We start from the raw sequence: 21,850 nt of genomic DNA on the forward strand, positions 1-21,850 counted from the left end.
CAATCTTTCATCACTTATTCATGATTTATTTAGTTTTTTTCTTGCGTCCGCGTCCAGGGAGGTTTACGACCGTGCCGTGGGCTGTAAACTTCTTGATGACGCTGCGCACGGTGGACCTCGGCACGTCAAGGTCTCTGGAGATCGTCTTGTAGCCTTGAGACTGTCCGTGCTTCAGAACAATTTTGGTTCTCAAATCCTCAGACAATTCTTTGCTCTTCTTTCTTTTCGCGAGCATCATCTTCTTTCTTTTCTTGAGCCTCACTGTGGTACACACAGACACAAAGGTTGAGTCAACTTTTCTCCATTTTAACTTGGTTGCAGGTGTGACTTCTACATTTGCCAGCACCTGTAACTTGCCACAGGTGAGTTTGAATACAAATGAAGGAGCGTTACATGCTTGAAATACAATTATTTCTTTCCGATAATTTCGTCCAGTCCAGTTTTTGAGTTCTGTGTGGAACGATGATCAGATTTGGCTTTTTTTCCTCTATTGTTGTGTTGTTCCAATGCAAACAAAATAAATAAACATGTGAATACCAAAGCATTTGTAATTGCAACAGTTTTCTGGGAGAGGTGGTGCATTATTTGACAGAAGTGCAGGGGTGACAATATGTGTGTCCATTACCGTACTGTATATGCTGCATCCTAGCAAGGTTCAACACAGGATCAAGTCCATTCAAGGTCAACACAAAGCATATTCCAATCAGAAGAACAACATCACGCAGAAAAGCTGTTCACCTAGGCAGTGCGTCTTACACCACACTTTAATGACATAACTACCCTACTGTATTATATTGCATTTCACATCAGCGTACTTTGCACAGGATTTTGGCACCATTGAAGCCACAGTAACCATCACTTTATTACTGCAGGATTACTTATTTTACTTAACTATTATTATTGTGATTTTGTATCTGAATGCTGCAATGCCAATGTTGAGGAAGCAAAGCCAAGGAGTTTTACTGTTGTTTACGTGTACAGTGAGATGTAATAAAAGTGATTCTGAACTTACTTCAACAGTTTCAAAAAGGTATGGACCTATCGCTAAGCCACGCCCCAAAATAGAAATTGTCCAATTATAGCACAGCAAAAGTAACTACAGGCAGATGACGGTGAAAAGCTTCTAGACTAAATATTCTTGTCATCTTTAAAAAAGTACTTGCTGTGGTAAATCAGAAATCAGAAATTTGCCAACTCCCGCCATTGTAAGTCATTGAATGTCATTCAGTCACGGTCGGTCAGTCAGTCACTGTCAGTGAAGCGTTGTTTGTTTGTCTGAGTTTTCAAAGGGGGCGTGGCTTAGCGATAGGTCCATTATTGACAATCACATGTAACAGTAAGAGAGAGAGAGAGAGAGAGAGTGTGTGTGAGAGAGTGAGAGAGAGAGACAGAGAGAGAGAGAGCGAGAGAGACAGAGAGAGAGAGACAGAGAGAAAGAGAGAGACAGAGAGACAGAGACAGAGACAGAGAGACAGAGACAGAGACAGAGAGAGAGACCGAGAGAGACAGAGACAGAGAGACAGACCTTCAGAGAGAGAGAGAGAGGGGGGGGGGACGTACCAGGGGAGATGGGTCTGCTGGAGCTGGGGGAGGGGGTGTAGGGGATGGGGCTGGACACGGTCCGGGGGCGAAGGCCTTGAGCCGACATCTCGTTGAAATACCTTCAGCAACAACAGGGGAGACAAACACGGTTTCACCATCTCGTTGGAATGTCGTCAACAACAGTTCAGAGCTGAGCTCCCTGAGCTGCTGATCCTGTTCTGTTCTACCAATGCTTTAGAGCTCACAGCGGACCTGGGTCAATGAGTCTGTTGGATGTAAAGTGTGCACGTTAGGGGGCAGTGGTGCTCTGAGGCTGAGTACAGCGGTGTTGCGTTTGACAGGCGGTCACGGGGGCGGCAGTGTTGATGCCGGGGCAGGGTTCCCACACCTACTGAAACATCAAATTCAAGCACCTTTTAGGCACCTTTCAAGACTCAATTCCCTCAAATTCAAGGACCCAACACGGCAACTAGTTGACGAGCTAAGTACATTTTTTTGGAATAATATATACATATATTTTAGAGAAAGAGAGAGAGGGGGGGGGAATTCAAGCACTTTCAATGACCCATTGACTCAAATTCACAAACTTTCAAGGATTTCAAGGACCCTGTTTTTGTTTTCTTTCAGTGAGTCTGTTGGATGTAAAGTGTGTATGTCAGGGGGCAGTGTTGTGGGTCACGGGGGGTCACGGGGGGGGGCAGTGTTGGTGCCGGGGGGGTTGCCGGGGGTTACCTCTCGTCGTCCATCTCCAGGCTGGACTCGCTCTCAGACAGCTGGCGGCAGAGCGCCTCCCTGCGCTCCATCTCCCTCTGCAGCTTCCTCTGCAGACGCACGTTCTCCTCACGCATGTGCCGCTCCTCCTCCTCGTACTGGGCCCGCTTCTCCACGTCTGCACACACACACACACACACACACACGCGCACACAGACACAGACACAGACACAGACACACACACACACAGACACACACACAGACACACACACACACCAGTTAGTACATATAAAAAAACACAGTGCAGCAGCTTTCAGTCACGCTGCTGCATGCTCCTGGAACAAACTCCCTGAAGAAATCAAACCCAGGCCCAAACCCTTAAAATTTTTAAATCTAAGATTCAAACCGATACCGCAGCAGTTATGATTAAACACAAACACTTCTATCAATGTCTTTTATCCATTAACTATTGTCTTATTAAATGGTATTAAAATATATTTTCTTCTTCTATTTGCTTTTATTCATTGTCATTTTTATTTTCTTACCATGCTCCTCTTGCTGTATTTTTAAATAATGTATGTAAAGCACTTTGAATTGCCCCTGGTGTATGAAATGTGCTATACAAATAAACTTGGCTTGCCACATCAAGCGCTCCTCAAAACTTGGGGAGTCGTATTCAGTTCAAGTTGGAGGAGAAAAAACGACTAAATGACGTTTCCATTTCAAAAGGATAACCATATCCTTTCATTTTGGTGAGTGAAACCAACAACAATGGCCAAAAAAGATCAGATGAGGTTGGCTGAGGTAAAAATAGCTCTGGATTTCATCAGCCCCCTGCTTGACTATTAAGGTGTTTCCTTTCCCTCTGACAGTTCCTAAATGCAATAGCACCATCTAGTGGTCATGGATAAATACAACATGGACACCAGATAAAAAAACATTCAACTTCAGGTTGGGATATGGAGGTTCAGACAGGCGACAGGCTGCTGCGAACCTCATTACGCATTTCATTAAATACCATTATGCAATATCGACATGAAATAAGCATTTTAGACTGCAAGGATTTTTCTGACCACTATTTGCCTCTGGAACTCTCTCCCTCAACCACTCAGAGACTCGCCCTCACTCTCCACTTTTAAATCCCACCTCAAAACCTACCTGTTCTCCCCTGCATACAACCTCCTCTACCCCTAACCATCTCCCCTAACCCTGCCACCCCCCTCCCCCCCCTGGACATGCATACAACCTCCCCTACCCCTAACCATCTCCCCTAACCCTGCCACCCCCCTCCCCCCCTGGACATTGCTGCGTTACTTGTTCCCTGTTCGTTAACTCTGTGTTCTATGTGCTCATGTTATCTGTTGCTTGTCGTTTCTGTGTTTTCTGTTTCTCCCATACTGTCAGCGTCTTTGAGCCCCGGAAAAGCGCTATATAAATACAATGAATTATTATTATTATTATTATTATTATTATTATTTCAGTTAGACTCCAGAGCAGGGTTAGGGTTAGGGTTAGACTCCAGAGCAGGGTTAGGGTTAGGGTTAGACTCCAGAGCAGGGTTAGGGTTAGGAGCTGGTCCACTCCAGAGCAGGGTTAGGGTTAGGGTTAGACTCCAGAGCAGGGTTAGGAGCTGGTCCACTCACGTTGGGACTCGGCGGTGCGTAGGCCTTTCTTCAGCCTCTCCACCTCGTTCTTCAGGAAGCTGATATGCCGCATCATGTTCTCCGGCGAGTCGATCTCCATGGAGATGACGTCCCTGGGCGACGGCGGGGCGGACACTGGCTGGTCCAGCTTCTCCTGGAGGTTTCTGGGGAAAAAAAACATGACATCAACAAAATGAAAGTCTTTTACAGAAACTTCCAGGACTGAGTAGAATGAATCATTTCAGTCTAAGAGTCCAACTACTTCCTCCTATGGCACCATGAACACAGGTGACTGGAGCAGTGTGATGTTACAGGGAAACTGGACAGCCCTGTAGAGTGTCAGGTGTTGTTTTTCATTTACATGTTTGGCATTTAGCAGACACCTTATTCCAAAGCGACTTTACAATCAATACATTTGACTAAGCAAGTGAATCATCAGTTCGTCAGTTGCAGCAGGAAGAGTAATCTAGCTCAGGCCAGGGGCCTCTGGCAGTCTCAGTGATAGAAGGAAAAAACTGTTTGTTTATATAGACACTTGAGAAACAGAGAAACAGTACAAGGGGGGCAGTAGAAGTCTTAGGGGACACAGTAAAGGGGAAAAGCGGGTGTCTCAGGAGACGCAGTGCTGGGGGTAAGTAGATGTCTCAGGAGGAGCAGTTAAGGTACATGTCACATGACTGAGTGTGTCTCCACGCCACTGACCTTTTCTCTGCCTCCAGTTTGTCCATCCGCTTCCAGAGGCGATTGACCAGCGCTTCCTGTTCCTGTTCCAGGGTGTTCTCCAGGTCAATCTTGTCATGTCGCAGCTACAGAGGGGACAGGAAGGAATGAATGATCTTTATTGTCATTGTACGGGTACAACGGAATTGAAATGCAAACCCTAGGTGCTAACAAACAAAACACTGTCCAAGATAATAAAAAACAAGAATGAGACAGACAGACACAAATAGGGGGATATACCTCAAAGTAATCGGTAGAAATCTGAGTATGTATCTATTATGTAAACGTATATACTACTAATATACACTATATGGCCTAGTCACAGCAGGGTATATAGACAGGGGGGAGTTAGCATGTAACTATGTACTTTTATAAACATATAAACATATGAACTATTAAACTTATACAGTGTATGAGATAGAGAGAGAGGGGGGGGGGGGGCAGATCCTTCAGTACAGGTTCAAGGTCTCTCAACCTCTTCTGACCTAGAGTAGATTGCAGTAGGGATAATCCCTGTATGGGTAAGCCCTGCTGCTGTTAACCTATTAGATTAGCTAGGCTAAGGGACAGGCAGACCAGGTCTGATAAGAAGGTACTCAACACAGAGTCTGGAGTACTCTCACGTTAGGAAAAATTAAGTCTCTACAACACTAAGCCTGATCCCCGCAGCCATTGTTGCCTTAAATAACAGACCGCGCTGAGTGTGTGTACTTGTGTGTCTGTCATGTGTAGTACTGTCTGTTGTTGTCTGTGTTACACGGTGTTGTATGACTATACTATGTATACTGTACAGTCGTGTGAAAATGAATTTCCCCCTGGGGACAATAAATCTAATCAATTCATTAGGAGAGTTAGTCACGGGACAGAAGCATGTTGTCTTTTTTTGGTTCTATACGCCAAACATTTGGATTTCAAATCGAACGATTACTACGAAGCTGAGAAGTTGAGATTCTCAGCTTTTATTCTAGGGTATTTGTGTACATTCACAAATGTATTTATTTGTGGTTTTTACCATTTAGAAATGACACTTTTATATATTTAGTCCACCTAAAAATAAGGGCAACAATAGTAATGTGACAATGGGCTTGACGGGTTAGTCAGGTCTGTTCTGTCAACATTCGTGCAGCATAAGAGAGCTGTCACTGTCTAGTGTTTAAGTATAGGCTTTGCGTTGCCTTTCAAGTCTGCTGTCGGCATGTCAACATGAGACGACGGTTAAGACCGAAGGTGTCAACGGAGGTCAAGGACAGGGTCAATGGGTCTCAGGCTTCAGGCAGTTATTGCATGCAAAGGACTGTCGACCTCTCTGTGCCCTAGTATGTATAACAAGTGCTGTCACTTCTACATGGTGAAACCAACATGGACACCAACACCATCAAATAAAAGCCTGAGAATCTTAACTTTAACTTTAACTACATTGTAATTGTTTGATTTAAAATCCAAACATCTTGATCAGGGCTTGACAATAAGCTTTCTTTTATTTATTTTTATTTATTTATTTTTTACAAGTGAACTTATCTTTTACTTGTCCGAGAGCTCAAGATATGGTATGGTAGAGCTATGGTGTTCTACCATACCTGTTCTAGGTGTTTTTTCAGGTACTTCTCCTTCGGACAAGTGAACTTGTTACTTCGGACCAATGCCTTAGCACGACCTACTTCAAACGAAGGGAATATCACTTGTTTCAAATGGAATGGATATGATATTTACTTCATTTACAAGTAATGCTCTACCATACCTGTCCTACCCTACCTGTCCTAGCGTACCTGTTCTATCCAGGTGTTCTAGCGTACCTGTTCTATACAGGTGTTCTGGCGTACCTGTTCCACACAGGTGTTCTAGCGTACCTGTTCTAGCGTGAGCTGCTTGGCGATGGTGTCGTTCTCCAGCTTCTTGATCTTCTTCATGAGCTTGTTGACCTGGAACTCCTGTTCCTGCTCCAGGTGCTGCTCCAGGGCCACCTTCTCATGCTGCAGCTGGAGGAGAGAGAGAGAGAGAGAGAGAGAGAGAGAGAGAGAGAGAGAGAGAGAGAGAGAGATGTCAACTGGAGGAGAGAGAGAAAGAGAGAGAGGTCAACTGGAGGAGAGAGAGAGAGAGAGAGGTTAAACCTTCTCATGCTGCAGCTGAGGAGAGAGAGAGAGAGAGAGGTCAACTGGAGGAGAGAGAGAGTTCAGGTTTCTAGAGCGTATCCTTACTAGGTATACACCCTATCCTATTGATGAACCAACATGGTTAATATAGACTCGGTGTATCTAAGAGAAGCTGCTCTGACACGGAATACAATAACGTTAGCAAAAGAAAACTACAGAGGTAGTATTGACCCTACAGAGGTAGTATTGACCCTACAGAGGTAGTATTGACGGCCCATTGACTCAAACTGCGCGCAACGGAGTAACGTTACCGGTTCACAGCAAGTCCTGACCCCTGACACGCAATCCATTCAGACTGTAGGAATACAGTATATTGTAGGAACAGTTAAGGACATTGGTGAGAATGAGACTGCTGTGACCACACTGACAAGGTTTTACAAGTCTCCATTTCAAAGCTATTCTTTCTGAGTGGCGCAGTCCCACTCACACTTTCATTTTTATTGTGAAAGAGAAAGTAGAGATTTGACAGGGATTTGACAAGAAGGATATGTATGTAAGGATCTGGGTGAGAGAGAGAGAAGGGATGACATGCAGGATATGTCCGCGGCCGGAATCGAACCGGGAATCCTGCGGTCACATGGTCAACGCTCAGTCCGCTACGCCACCTAAGCGCCCCAAGTCTCCATTTCAGACAAGAACTTGATGTCGATCTCTGACAAATATCTGTTGTTTCTTACTTGCATGAGTTTCCTGGAGAGCTCGTTGGTGAGGAACTCTTCCTCTTTCTCATAGTTCACAGCGAGGGTCTCCTTCTCCTTCACCAGCGCCTGGATCTTCTTGAATAAAGTGTTGCTGATGAACTCCTCCTCTTGTTCTGCTCTGGCTTGCTGGGGAACAAATGAAGAAGTCCTGTTAGTGACCAGCACATAGGAAAACAAACTGCCGTCGTCAGTTATAGTTTTATTAGCATGTTGTCTAGATATATGTTACGGTTCATGTGGGAAAACTAGGGTTAGGGTTAGGATTAGACATGCCAGGATGTACCAAGTCGACGTAGCACCTAACCCTAACCCTAGTTTTCCCACATGTACCGTATTCCCACATGTACCGTAACATATACACCTACATATATTATATACCTATATAATAATAATAACACATTTTTATTTATGGGAACCTTTCAAGGCTCTCAAGGACACCTTACAAGACAGTTAAAACCACATACCAAAACATTATGAAATCAACAAAGCATAGTGAGATAAAAAACAGCAAAGTCAGATATAACAGCAAACAAAATACAGAATACAGCAGATCAAAGCAAATAAACCGTTGTGAAAAGGTGTGTTGTTTTAAGACTGGATTTGAATGTCAATATTAGGCCTACATTATATCTTGAATGACTATTCAGGTGCCACCTGGATTTACTGATAAAAGTCTGCCAAAGGGAAGGGCTCTCCCCATAACAATCACTTAGTCAAATTGGTTCTTAAAGACTGAATTGCAACTTGCAATTGAGAGAGACCTGTTGCATTTTTAAACATTTCTGTTCTCCTTGCAGATGACAGAGGCTGAAGGAAAGAGTAGGCTGGAGAACACTGTCAAATATGTCCAGTCTGAAATGCAGGCTAGTCTTTGTTGTCTTGCCGAACAGTGGCTGTTGTTACTACGATGTGTTCTACTATATAAGTCAAGACAGTGAAACAGAATAAGATCAGATGACTCCATTTCACCATGGCTCTCTCAAAACAAAATCACCTCACAGGATCACAGTGACGTGGTAGCCTAAGTCACATTCTCAGCAGTGGAAGCATAATAATGATGATAATAATAATAATAATAATAATAATAATACATTAGACTTATATAGCGCTTTTCTAGACACTCAAAGACGCTTTACAAACTGAAAAGATCGAGTAGTAATAATAAAAAGACACAAAAACGTTAAGGTAGTGCTGGGGACACATGGGAAGGGGAGGGGGGGAGAGGGTTAACCGGTGAAGGCAAGCTTGAAGAGGTGGGTTTGGTTTTGAGGGCCTGTTTAAATGTTGGCAGGGTGTTGGCCTGTCTGATGTGGTTGGGGAGGAGGGCGTTCCAGAGGGACGGGGCTGCGGCTGAAAAGGCCCTATCACCCCATGGCCTGAGACTGTTTACAAACAGTCTCCTAGCAGGCTAAATCAAAAAGTGAAACCGTGTAAGAGTGCAGTGCTTTGCCCAGCTCGGTTTAAGACCGGGCGGTAATGCTCAACTCAGTGTTTCCTCTACATGCATTTCATCGTGGCGGATCGCCACGATGGAATTTCCTCCGCCACCATTCAGATTTCTCAACCCCAAAAAAAAAAAAAATTTAGGCCGCTTTTCAGACCTTCACAGCGCTAGACACACCCACAAGCGCTGAAACTGGACCAGTCCGTGTGTGTCGCGAGTATTGAACTTGAGGCTGCGTTCGTAAATTCGCTCTGAGAGCCCCGGAGCGCACACTGGGTTCAACGTCATAAAGGGACCAAGTCATTTGATTGGACAAGAGGCATTCCGTGAGTGCTGATCAGATTTCCAGAGCGTATTTACGAACGCGCCCTGGCTGTCACCCGAACACCGCGAGCTAGCGTAGTGTAGTGTAGTATAGGATGCGTAGTGTAGTGTAGTGTAGGATGGAGAGAGAGAGGAGAAGCCTCTCTATGTGTTACCTATGTCCAGTGTACTAGAACCACTCTAACAGGAGTGTTTGTCCGTGAATAACACCGGCTATGCCCGGGGTAGAAACACAAGACTATAGCTGGATAAGGTCTACAGGTTTACACGGTCATTTTAAGCCGTCGACCAGCCCTCTACGACCACGGGAAGTCATGTTAAAAGTGAAGATACTTCTGTTAAACTAAACTAAGCTAAACATCGCTAATCGCTAACTCCCTCCTGGGCTGAAAGTGACAAGTAATAACGTTGTGAAAAAAAACGTCAGATCAGTGTTTTTGTTTTTATTGACAACGGAATTACATGCTGGAAAAACATGCAGACACAGACAATAAGAGACACACGGGAGAAGTACAGGAAAACATTTTATTTTTTTTCGAGTTTTGGCTGAAATTACGTCGTTGTTTTGAGCGCGCGTGCGCGTTTCATGCGCGTGCACGCGAAAAAATCGCTGGCCAGCACTACCCGCCACCATTGTAAAAATTCCTGGAGGAAACACTGCAACTACATCACTTAAATGTGAGTCAGTCAAGCTGTCTATGCCAGCAATGATGTTGTGGCTTTGTGTCTTTTTGTGTCTTAACCAAAAGACAGTACTCTTTTAGCTCATCCAGTTAGCTATCATAATGGTGCAGGCTACTAGTACTACTACTTCTTCTTGAAGTAACTGCCTTAGTATCAGCAACTGGCTTATTTCAATTGGGGTCCTTGATTCTCAATTCATCGTTACATGTAAGACAGACAAAAAAACTAGTACTATCTACAAGATAATACAGACAAATAACTATTACTATCTACAAGATAAACATACATCCATCATGGGAAGAACAATACAACAAAACATAAGGTATGTACAGCGGGTAGGACAGGTGGGGACATACACCACAGGTGGGGGCGGGGTGACGCTGGCTTTACGCAGCTGACGTGCTCCTACTCACCAGGGTGACGCTGGCTTTACGCAGCTGACGTGCTCCTACTCACCAGGGTGACGCTGGCTTTACGCAGCTAACGTGCTCCTACTCACCAGGGTGACGCTGGCTTTACGCAGCTAACGTGCTCCTACTCACCAGGGTGACGCTGGCTTTACGCAGAAACGTGCTACTACTCACCAGGGTGACGCTGGCTTTACGCAGCTAACGTGTTACTACTCACCAGGGTGACGCTGGCTTTGATCTGATTGGCTGTTGGACAACAGTCTTTGATCTGATTAGCTGTTGGACAACAGTGTTTGATCTGATTGGCTGTTGGACAACAGTGTTTCATCTGATTGGCTGTTGTTACCCACCAGGGTGACGCTGGCTTTACGCAGCTAACGTGCTACTACTCACCAGGGTGACGCTGGCTTTGATCTGATTGGCTGTTGGACAACAGTCTTTGATCTGATTGGCTGTTGGACAACAGTCTTTGATCTGATTGGCTGTTGGACAACAGTGTTTGATCTGATTGGCTGTTACTCACCAGGGTGACGCTGGCTTTACGCAGCTAACGTGCTACTACTCACCAGGGTGACGCTGGCTTTGATCTGATTGGCTGTTGGACAACAGTGTTTGATCTGATTGGCTGTTGGACAACAGTGTTTTGATCTGATTGGCTGTTGGACAACAGTGTTTGATCTGATTGGCTGTTGTTACTCACCAGGGTGACGCTGGCTTTACGCAGCTCCTGGTTCTCCTCCTGCGAGGCTTTACACTTCAACTTGAACGTCTCCAGCTCGATTTTAAGCACTTTGTTCTCCTGCTGGAGTGAGCAGAGCCGGTTGGTTAGTTCCTCCAGACGAAACGGGGAGATGACAACGCCTGGTTTGCTGGAAGAGGAAGATTGTGGGCCAGCGGAACTGTTTATTAAACCCGCTCCTCCATCAGTGTCGCTCTCGCTTGCGCTGTCCGCCATGTTCAGCTGGCGTTATTAGAGTGGCCGCGCAGGCGCAGTGGGAGTGGGGGAACACAGCGACCCCTCTTGACCGTTTTGGGAAACTGCAAGTGGGACATTCTGGAATAATAATTTGCTCCGGGGGTGCCAAGCCAAACCAAACCACGAGTGGTCAGATTAATCACCATTTCAATAAAAATAAAAAAACGTAACCAAATAAGGACATGATGATGGCGAGGAACATTAATTATCATCATGGTCCACCTCCTCATGAGAATCTGTCCTTATTTGGCAGATTGTTCCTTTTGCTGCTAATATTATTGCAATCTTTGGCCCTGAATAGAGCATTCCTACTAATGGTTATGCTTGGAGAGAACACTCTGCATACCAACTATATACATCCTGATATTTATTATTGTATTGCTCACTTTATGTGCAACAATACTATGTGCAATATGACAACCCTTGTGTACATAAGGTTCAGAGATAGGAAATGTTAGGATATTTATAGCATAGCATAGAGTACAGCACAGTGTTTTATTTGTATAGTATAGTAGTATAGTATAGTAGATAGTGTACATAGCCTTTATTTATGTAAACCAGCTCTTTTCCCTTTTTTATTTTACCCTTGGACCTCTTGTTTTTAGTCTTTTTTCCTAGCACCAGGGGAGCCCCCCCTCCTAAATTTCGTTGTATGGTACCTGTACTGTATTAATGACAATAAAGACCATTCATTCATTCATTAATTCATCTTCTGTATTTTATTCAAGGATGGTTTTGTGTACATGTCAAAAGCATTTGACCCCGACGTGATTTGAACACGCAACCTTCTGATCTGGAGTCAGACGCGCTACCGTTGCGCCACGAAGTCATACTGGAGCCAGACGCACGTCGCGTTTTGTCCCTGGAATTAAAATATGGGTACATGAGCGTCAGACTATTTTACTGACTGTGTAATGAATGAATGAATGAATTTATTGTCATTAATACAGTACAGGTACCATACAACGACATTTAGGAGGGGGGGCTTCCCTGGTGCTAGGAAAAAAAATACTAAAAACAAGAAGGGAAAGGAGCTGGTTTACATAAATAAAGGCTATGTACACTATCCACTATACTATACTATACAAATAAAACACTGTGCTGTACTCTATGCTATGCTATACATATCATAACATTTCATATCTCTGAACCTTCTGTACACGAGGGTTGTCATATTGCACATAGTATTATTGCACTACAATAATGACCACATTTAATGTATATTAGCAGGGACGTTGTTATGATCTTGAAACATCGGGGGGCGTAGCCCAGCTCATGGCTACTAACTAACATAGTTTTTACGGTATTTTAATTGGGCAGGTTTGGGCATCTAGCATCGAAGAATCGGTGTCAATTTGTGAAATTCTGATATTCATGATGTAAATATAGACTCAGGATATGAGGGAGGGGGAAAGCTCATACAGCTTGGCTATAATAGGCTATATCCTAGCCCTAGGTTATAGGATCTGACCTATCAACCAATTTGATAGAGAAGATTAGTAATAATAATAATAATAATAATAATAATAATAATACATTAGACTTATATAGCGTTTTATAGACACTCAAAGACACTCAGACACTTTACAAACTGAAAAGATCGAGTAGTAATAATAAAAAGAAACAAAAAATAAATAAAATGAAGTATAGGGGCCTAATTATGGAAGTGCTGGGGACACATGGGAAGGGGAGGGGAAGAGGGTTAACTGGTGAAGGCGAGCTTGAAGAGGTGGGTTTTGAGGGCCTATTTAAATGTTGGCAGGGTGTTGGCCTGTCTGATGTGGTTGGGGAGGAGGGCGTTCCAGAGGGACGGGGCTGCGGCTGAAAAGGCCCTATCACCCCAGGTCCGGAAAACTATTCCACTGTCTTATTATTCAGACCTAAGAAAACCTTTAGAGGATCATCGGATCCACCATGGACACCAATCCTGTGAGTAGTAGCCTACTCATACATTGACTAACTTTTTGAATTACAGTTCCTGAGAGCATTATCTCCTGGTCCACAGCCACACCACCCTGGCAACAAACTCTTCATACGGCTGCACTCAGGCAGGCCCTTCAGTACCATGCCCACCCGGACCAACAGACTAAAGTTCAGTTTCTTCCCCAGGGCCATAAGTGCACTAAACTCGGCTAAGATCTAAGCAAAACAAGCAACAACAATCCCCTCTGGAACCGCCCCCCTGTGCAATACGAGAAACTTCTGTGCAATAACCAAGGAAATAGTGCAATGTTCAATAACCCTGCAATGTGTTTACATTTTTGTGTTAGGTTTTCATATACTGTATGTATATAAGTTACTAGTTCATATGTTTAGATGTTTATAAAAGTACACAAAAGCTAACTCCCCCCTGTCTATATACCCCCTGTGAATAGGCCATAATATAATAAGTATAATAATAAGTATATAATTCTATAAGTTTACATAATAGATACATACTCAGATTCCTACCGATCACTTATCCCCCTATTTATATCTATTTATGTCTATTTATGTCTCATTCTTGTTTTTTATTATCTTAGGACTGTGTTGATTGTTAGGGCTTGCATTTACATTTCGTTGTACCTGTTACAATGACAATAAAGATCATTCATTCATTCATAGCCTAAACTGAATAAATGTGTCTCCACAATACTGAGAAGATTAGGAGAAGATGATGTCATTGATAAAACACAGAACACACCTCCAAATGGCCATGAACATAGGCTTATTTTGCCAAAGTTTGTAAGCTTTCCTAAAACTACGGAATGTGTGGTTTAATAAAATACGTAAAGCAGTAAAGTAAAGTAAATTTGCTATTACATTTCAGTGGTGTTTCTTTAATTTCAGAGTCCAGGGTTGAAGTAATTTTTTTATGCTCAGAAACTAGCAACTTTTGGCATGGTTTTGCCTTGGAGAGATGTTCTCTGTTCGTTTCCAGAGTTGAACTGGATTTGTGGATTCCTACAGCTGCTCATAGGTAAGTAAGTAAGTAGTAAAGCTGTATTTATATAGGTAGAATCCCTAATCCTGACATGATCTGAATGCTCAAGCTTCTGATTGGAAGTCAGGTGACCTACCATTGAAGTCAGGTGACCTACCATTTAAAGTCAGGTGACCTACCATTTAAAGTCAGGTGACCTACCATTTGAAGTCAGATGACCTACCATTGAAGTCAGGTGACCTACCATTGAAGTCAGGTGACCTACCATTGAAGTCAGGTGACCTACCATTGAAGTCAGGTGACCTACCATTTGAAGTCAGGTGATCTACCATTTAAAGTCAGGTGACCTACCATTTAAAGTCAGGTGACCTACCATTGAAGTCAGGTGACCTACCATTTAAAGTCAGGTGACCTACCATTTAAAGTCAGGTGACCTACCATTGAAGTCAGGTGACCTACCATTTGAAGTCAGGTGACCTACCATTGAAGTCAGGTGACCTAGCATTGAAGTCAGGTGACCTACCATTGAAGTCAGGTGACCTACCATTTAAAGTCAGGTGACCTACCATTTGAAGTCAGGTGACCTACCATTTGAAGTCAGGTGACCTACCATTTGTAGTCAGGTGACCTACCATTGAAGTCAGGTGACCTACCATTTAAAGTCAGGTGACCTACCTAACCATTGGGCTACAAGGTTTAACCTGTCATGTCCTAGTCTGCCAAGTCAGACGGGATGCTTCCCATAAATAACATGCTTCCAGTCTTCCAGCCTTTCTTCTCACCTTGTTCAGAGAGTTTGGGGAAATTTGATGCAGAAGTGCTTGAGTGAAGGATGGAGATCTATTACATGCTTGTTGCCACACTCCTAACCAGCCAATAGGACCTCTAGCAACATAGTGCTGGAGATAATATGAGGTAAATAAAAAGTGACGTACCCCTTTAAGAAAATGTGTACTGGGCAGGGAGGGGCTGATGACGTCACTTTGCTGAAGTGAAACTGAACAGCTAAACGGAGGAGAGTTATAAAGAGACTCACACACAGCTGCACCAAGTCTACAGGTCCTGAAGCAGAGAGCAGGTGAGAGACAGAGAGAGATTCAACAATGAACAATACAGTTTTTCTCAATTGCTAAAACACATTTCACAAAACTTTCCTCCATTTCCCCAAAACTCTAAACACAACAAACTTTTCTAAAGCTACATTTAAGCAAAACCACACCTTCTCTCTTCAAAACTCAAACTTTCACACCAAAACAGCTGCTCAAAGCCTGCAAAAATGTAAACACTATACGCATCATTACGGACTACAACAAAACAACTGAAAACACAATGTTCAGTGTGTGAGAATGTTCTTTTTTTTCACAACTGCCAAAGCACATTTTTAGAAATCTTACAGTATCTGTTCTCAGAATATATCACTGTAGAGTATTGGGCATTCATAGATGTGTGTGTTTCATATGAACAGTATGTAAATCTACAGAAAATACAGTATGTATGTTACGGTACATGTGGGAATACGGTACATGTGGGAAAACTAGGGTTAGGGTTAGGTGCTAGGGTGACTTGGTACATGCTGGCATGTCTAACCCTACCTCTAATCCTAGCACCCTAGCACCTAACCCTAACCTTAACCCTAGCACCCTAGCACCTAACCCTAACCCTAGTTTTCCCACATGTACCGTATTCCCACATGTACCGTAACATGTACACTACTGTACTGTATCACAACTCAATGCAAACACTACAGAGGATCCATTACACACAACAATACTCACTGAAAACAATGTTCAGGGTGTGATGTTTTTAAAATGTATTTATGGAACGATACCACTCACACACACACACACACACACACACACACACACACACACACACACACACACACACACACACACACACACACACACACACACACACCACAATCATTTGCAACAGGTGTCTTACATTTTGAGTCGTTATGTTTAATTAATGAAGCTAGGTGTGTTCATTGTGTTCAAATGTTGCTGACTGTGGCAAGCATTTTGCATCACATGAGCTTTAATTTGAGAATTTGAGCAGAGTTTTTTGCAACTTGTGTTTTAGCAAGTTTAGATTTATGAGAAAAGGAGGATTGTGTTTTGTGAATTGTGTCTTCATGTGAAATGTGTTTATGGTTTTGGCAAATGGGAGCTAGTTTTATTAAATGTGTTTAGAGAACTGGTCATTTGGTTTAGAGAATTGTCTTTTGTGTTTTAGCAATTGGGAAAACTGTAATGATAGCTTTTCCTGTTTTATCTAGGCTATTATTTCCATGATTTAGTGACTTATTTGTGACTTGAAGATTTTCTGAAAATGTCAAAGCTAAGGATAAAGGGGTTTTAAGCGACTGATTTCTGAAATAACGTTTCTGTCTGTCTGTCTGTCCTCCTCTAGCTATGGCCTCCAAGATCGTCCTGTCTGAGGAGCAGTTCCAGTGCTCTATCTGTCTGGACGTGTTCACTGACCCAGTCTCCATCCCCTGTGGACACAACTTCTGCATGGCCTGTATCAGTGGCTACTGGGACAGCACTGACCTGTACCAGTGTCCAATGTGCAAGGAACAGTTTGACACGAGACCTAAGCTTCAAATCAACACTTTCATTGCCGAAATGGTAGCTCAGCTGAAGAAGTTATCTCCGGTAGAAGTCACACCTGTCACCCCAGAGCAACTCCAACCCGTGGCCAAACCAGGAGAAGTGGCCTGTGACTACTGCCCCGAGAGGAAGCTCAGAGCCTTGAAGTCCTGCCTGGTGTGTCTGGCCTCCTACTGCGAGACTCACCTGGAGCCTCATCAGAGAGTGGCCACCCTCAAGAGACACAAGCTGATCGACCCTGTGGAGAACCTGGAGGACAGGGTGTGTAAGAAGCACGAGAGACCCCTGGAGCTGTTCTGCAAGACTGACCAGACATGCGTGTGTCAGTTCTGCACTGAGACGGGCCACAAGGGTCACCAGACTGTCCCCATCGAGCAAGGGTTTGGAGAGAGGAAGGTCAAGCTGGGGGAAACGGAGAGCACCGCGCAGAAGATGATTCAGGACCGGCGTCAGAAGATTACGGAGGTCAGACGCACCGTAGATCAAAACAAAAGCGACGCAGACAGATTGACGGCGTACAGTGTGCAGATCTTCACTGGCCTGGCGAGCGACCTGGAGATAAACCAGTCGGAGGTCGTCAGGGGTATCGAGGAGAAGCAGAACGCAGCAGAGAGGCAGGCGGAAGGGTTCGTCGAGGAGATGGAGAAGGAAATCACCGAGCTAGAGAGGAGAGGCGCTGAGATAGAGCAGCTCTCACACATTGAGGACCACTTCCACCTCCTCCAGAGCTCCCAATCGCTCTTCACCCTCCCGATATTCAAGGACTGGTCTGCGGTCAAGGTTGACAGGGGTCTGTGTGTGGGCGCTGTCAGGACGGCCATGTTTGAAGAGTTGGAGAAGCTGAAACGTGGAATTGACCTGGTGATGGCGGAGCAGTGTGCGGTGGACGTGATTCTGAACCCCGGGGAAGCACATCCTGATCTGACCGTGTCTGAAGACAGGAAAGAAGTGAGACTGAGAGAGAAGTCTTTCCCTAAAGACCTACCGTGGTTTGACGGTGCTGCCACTGTTCTAGGAAGGACAGGGTTCACAGAGAGATTCTACTTTGAGGTGCAGGTGAAGGAGAAGACTAGGTGGATTTTAGGAGTTACTCACAAAGGTAAGAGAAGTACAACATGGACATGTAATTGCCCTTACAATCTCCAAGTGACTACTGCCTATTGCTTTAAATGTCTTAAGAACAGACGGAAAACAAGACCGAGGCCTAAGGATGGACTGTGGACGGTGGGACTGTGGAATGGTGGTCAGTACCGCGCTCTTGCAAGTCCTGAAGTGGTGCTTTACCTGAAGGAGAACCCTCAGAGGGTGGGGGTGTACGTTGATAGCAAGAAGGGCGAGGTCTCCTTTTACGATGTGCAGGCCCGGTCTCTCATCTACTCTTTCACTGGCTGCACCTTCAGCACAAGCCTCTACCCATGCTTCTATACAGGGGACAATACTGACGGTCTCAACTCTGCCCCTCTCATCATCTGCCCTGTCAGGTATGATGAATGAATGAATGGACTTTATTAAGTACTCCAACTCCCTGCTCCCTCTCAGTAGAACTTAGGGTTGATCAGGGAAGGAGGAGGGAGGGAGGGAAGGAGGGAGGGAAGGAGGGATGGAGGGATGGAGGGAGGGAGGGAAGAAGGGAGGGAAGGTAGGGAGGGGGGTGGATGGATGGAAAGAGGGAGGGAAGGAGAGAGGGAGGGATGGAGGGAGAGAGGGGGGGGAGGAGGGATGGAGGGAGGGAGGGAGGGGGGGATGGAGGAAGGGAGAGAGGGAGGGAAGGAGGGACTCCCTCTCAGTAGACATTAGGGTTGATCATACAGGAGGGTTTGAGTCCGAGCTCTCCTGGGGAGGTCTCATGTTCCACTGACCCTGACCATAGTATGTATGTTGTTCATGTCTAATGATGACTTTCTAGTTTGAACAGTTCGAGCATGAACATGTTGTCTTGGAACAGTTAAAAGAACATGAGAGGGTGATTTTGTTTAATCGTTTTCTATTCTAGTCTGTGTCATATGTAAGGTGAAAGCTCCCCAAGTTCACTCGCTATTTTTTTATTTTCTTTGTTTGTTTTTGTTTTACTTTACTTAATATATAAAAAAGGCTTAAATAAAAATAAAACTGAATTAAAAGAGACACCGGATAACACCACATAGTGTTTACTGTCTGAAATCTTTCTTCTTCTTCCTGAAAACATATTAAAACGTCATAAAATGACATGTTAACACTTGTAAAACCAAAAGTACAGCTTTTAGCTAATGGAGGTTTAAAATGGAGGTTTAAATTCGGCGCTCCCAGCGAAATGCATTCTGGGAGGCAGTATGCGTACTGTGTAAACGGTCGGCTGGTTTTCACATACTCATTATGAATTTAGTATGCAATATGCAGTATATAGTCATTGAGTATGCTAGTATGCAGTATGCAGTATATACTCATTGAGTATGCTAGTATAGCATTCCGAACACAGCCCAAGACATCACAGTAGAGACCCTCTCCCACACAGCCAATGACCCTGGGGTGTTCCTCCATAACCACTTCCTGTAATTTTTTTGTTTTTTGTTTTTACATATCTGTGGATTTCACACACTGTGTACCACAGTAGTTGGATGTGGAACAGTTTGATGACCAGTCAGTAAAAACCTTTTCATTCTTTTTTTTTTGGTACTAAGATGAATGTTTTAGGTGTCTGATCGTGTCAGCGAGGTTCACCGACCCACCTCTGTCTGTCACGATCCCACTTCCTATCCATCCACCCCTGAACAACGTAGGTCACCTTATACGCCAACGACGGCGGTGTGTGTACTCCCCCTGTTTGAAGTCCCAAGAAGCTTTCGAGCGGAAGGAGAGATCAATACAAACAGAATGGGAGGAAGATTAAAATCAGCTTTTTAGCAGCTTGAAATCAATGTTACTAAAGCCTCATAAGGCTTATCATAATTAGTCAGCAAACTCTCATTAAGTGGTTTTATCCCGCTCTCTCAGACTGCCTAACTCTGATTGACTGGCTGGCAGATTAAGCCCTATGATTGGCTGTGGCAGTGTCTTAAAAGTCACCTTTGGAATAGTTATGGATTCAGTACACACGGCTTTCATCCTACTTAGTTGAGAGAGTCAGGAGTTCAGAGGCAGAGACAGATGCACCCTGGGTAAACATGCTGTACATGGTGGGTGTTTGGACCTGGGACAGATTGAAAGGTTACTGAGACGTTTAGCTTCACTTTCTGTCATCCAGTTGCATTTATTCCAGAACAATGCGAGGAAAAAAACATATATATAACATATATGATATTGACCATTTTGTGTTATTCACATCTTGAGTGAAATACTGGCAACTGTTTTTTTTTTTGGGGGTGGGGCAGTCCCATGCATATTTATTTATTTATTGGACAGATCTAGTGAAGACAGACAGGAAATTAAGGAGAGAGGGCATGTCAGAAGGGCATGGGCCGGATTCTAACCTATGTCGACATGGGCGTAATGTGTGCACTGTAGACCGCGGTGCCGGACCACTGGACCACATCAGGCCACAGTATCTGTTTTTTAATCATTTGTATTGATACAGCCATCCTTGCTGAATTAGCCTACTCTTTGTTCTCAGCTAACATGGTGCAAATCGTTGTCAATTATACCTTTTGGTTTTTAACATCCATCTACTGGATATTCCTAAATCACCAGTGACATCATCAGAGCTGAGGCAGCGGCTCTATGTATATAATAATAATACTAATAATACTAATAATACTAATAATACTAATAAAAAATAAAAATAAAATAACAATAATAATATATATATATATATTTTTTTTTAATACATCTGACTTTTCTAGACACTCAAAGACACTTGACCAGACACTTTATTTGGTACACCTTGCTAGTACCGGGTTGGACCCCCTCTTTTGCCTTCAGAACTGCCTTAACTCTTCATGGAATAGGTTCAGCAAGGTGCTGGAAACATTCCTCTGAGATTTTGGTCCATATTGACATTATGACATCACACAGTTGCTGAAGATTTGTGCTAAGAAAAAAATAATATCCCCCACACCATTACACCACCACCACCGTTTTCACCCAGAGAATTGCCGCTCACTGGATATTTTCTCTTTTTCTGACCGTTCTATGTTACCCCTAGAGATGGTTGTGTGCGAAAAAATCCCAGTAGATCAGCACTTTCTGAAATACTCAAAAGTACAGCCCTTCTGGCACCAACAACCATGCCAGGTTCAAAATCACTTACATCACCTTTCTTTCCCATTCTGATGCTGGTTTGAACTTCAGCAGATCGTCTTGACCATGTCTACATGCCTAAATGCATTGAGGTGCTGCCACATGATGATTGGCTGATTAGATATTTGCGTTAACGGGCAGTTGAAAAGGTGTACCTAAAGTAGTGGCCGGTGAGTGTATTAAGTGGTTGGTATCATGACTGTGCACTTGTGTTGCAGGGCATAGTGTCACTGTGTTGTCATGCAGACTCGTCTCCAGGAGAGGGCGCAGGTGGGTCTCTCTTAGCTTAGGGGGTCTCTCTTAGTTTAGGGGGTCTCTCTTAGCTTAGCTACTGTATCTCTAATGATGACTTTGTCTGTTGGGGTCAGGGTTAGGGAATGCTCTGCCCTTGGATCTTAGATCAGCGGTCTCGGTCGAGGCTTTTAAAAAACAGCTAAAGACTGTCTTGTATAGACAGGCTTTTGGATAGCCCCAGGGGCCTGTCTTTCTGTGTCCTGTTGATATTGTTGTACACTTGTTGTTTGTTACTTGTTCTTATTTTTCACTTGTTTTCCTGTTTTAACCTGCTATGACTTTCGCTCTTTTATTATGTTTTATTATGTTTCTTCTTTATTATGTTCTTGTATATGTAAAGCACTTTGTGACCCCTGGTCTGAGATAGGTCGTGAGCTTAGAATGATAAGGTTCTATCTCCGTTTAGAATGATAAGGTTCTATCTCCGTTTAGAATGATAAGGTTCTATCTCCGTTTAGGGCAGTTCAGAGATATTGAGCGTCAAAGTTTTTACATTCCATTATG

General features: G+C 43.8%; 1 protein-coding gene across 1 annotated transcript in view; it reads right to left on the minus strand.

Annotated features, from left to right (window-relative positions):
• The window catches only part of ccdc6b (coiled-coil domain containing 6b), a gene marked incomplete at both ends in the record, with an annotated part of 19,876 nt that extends 8,592 nt beyond the window's left edge, over positions 1–11,284 (minus strand). The window contains 7 exons of the mRNA XM_080541886.1: positions 1,561–1,661; positions 2,275–2,431; positions 3,897–4,060; positions 4,599–4,702; positions 6,464–6,592; positions 7,444–7,593; positions 11,030–11,284. Of these exons, the coding sequence (XP_080398012.1) occupies positions 1,561–1,661; positions 2,275–2,431; positions 3,897–4,060; positions 4,599–4,702; positions 6,464–6,592; positions 7,444–7,593; positions 11,030–11,284 (1,060 nt within the window). The remainder of the gene's footprint in view (positions 1–1,560; positions 1,662–2,274; positions 2,432–3,896; positions 4,061–4,598; positions 4,703–6,463; positions 6,593–7,443; positions 7,594–11,029) is intronic.
• Between the last annotated feature and the right edge of the window lie 10,566 nt (positions 11,285–21,850).

The sequence above is a fragment of the Nansenia antarctica genome (genome assembly GCF_963989245.1).
Source record: "Nansenia antarctica genome assembly, chromosome: 11".
In the NCBI taxonomy this organism is placed as follows: Eukaryota; Metazoa; Chordata; class Actinopteri; order Argentiniformes; family Microstomatidae; genus Nansenia; species Nansenia antarctica.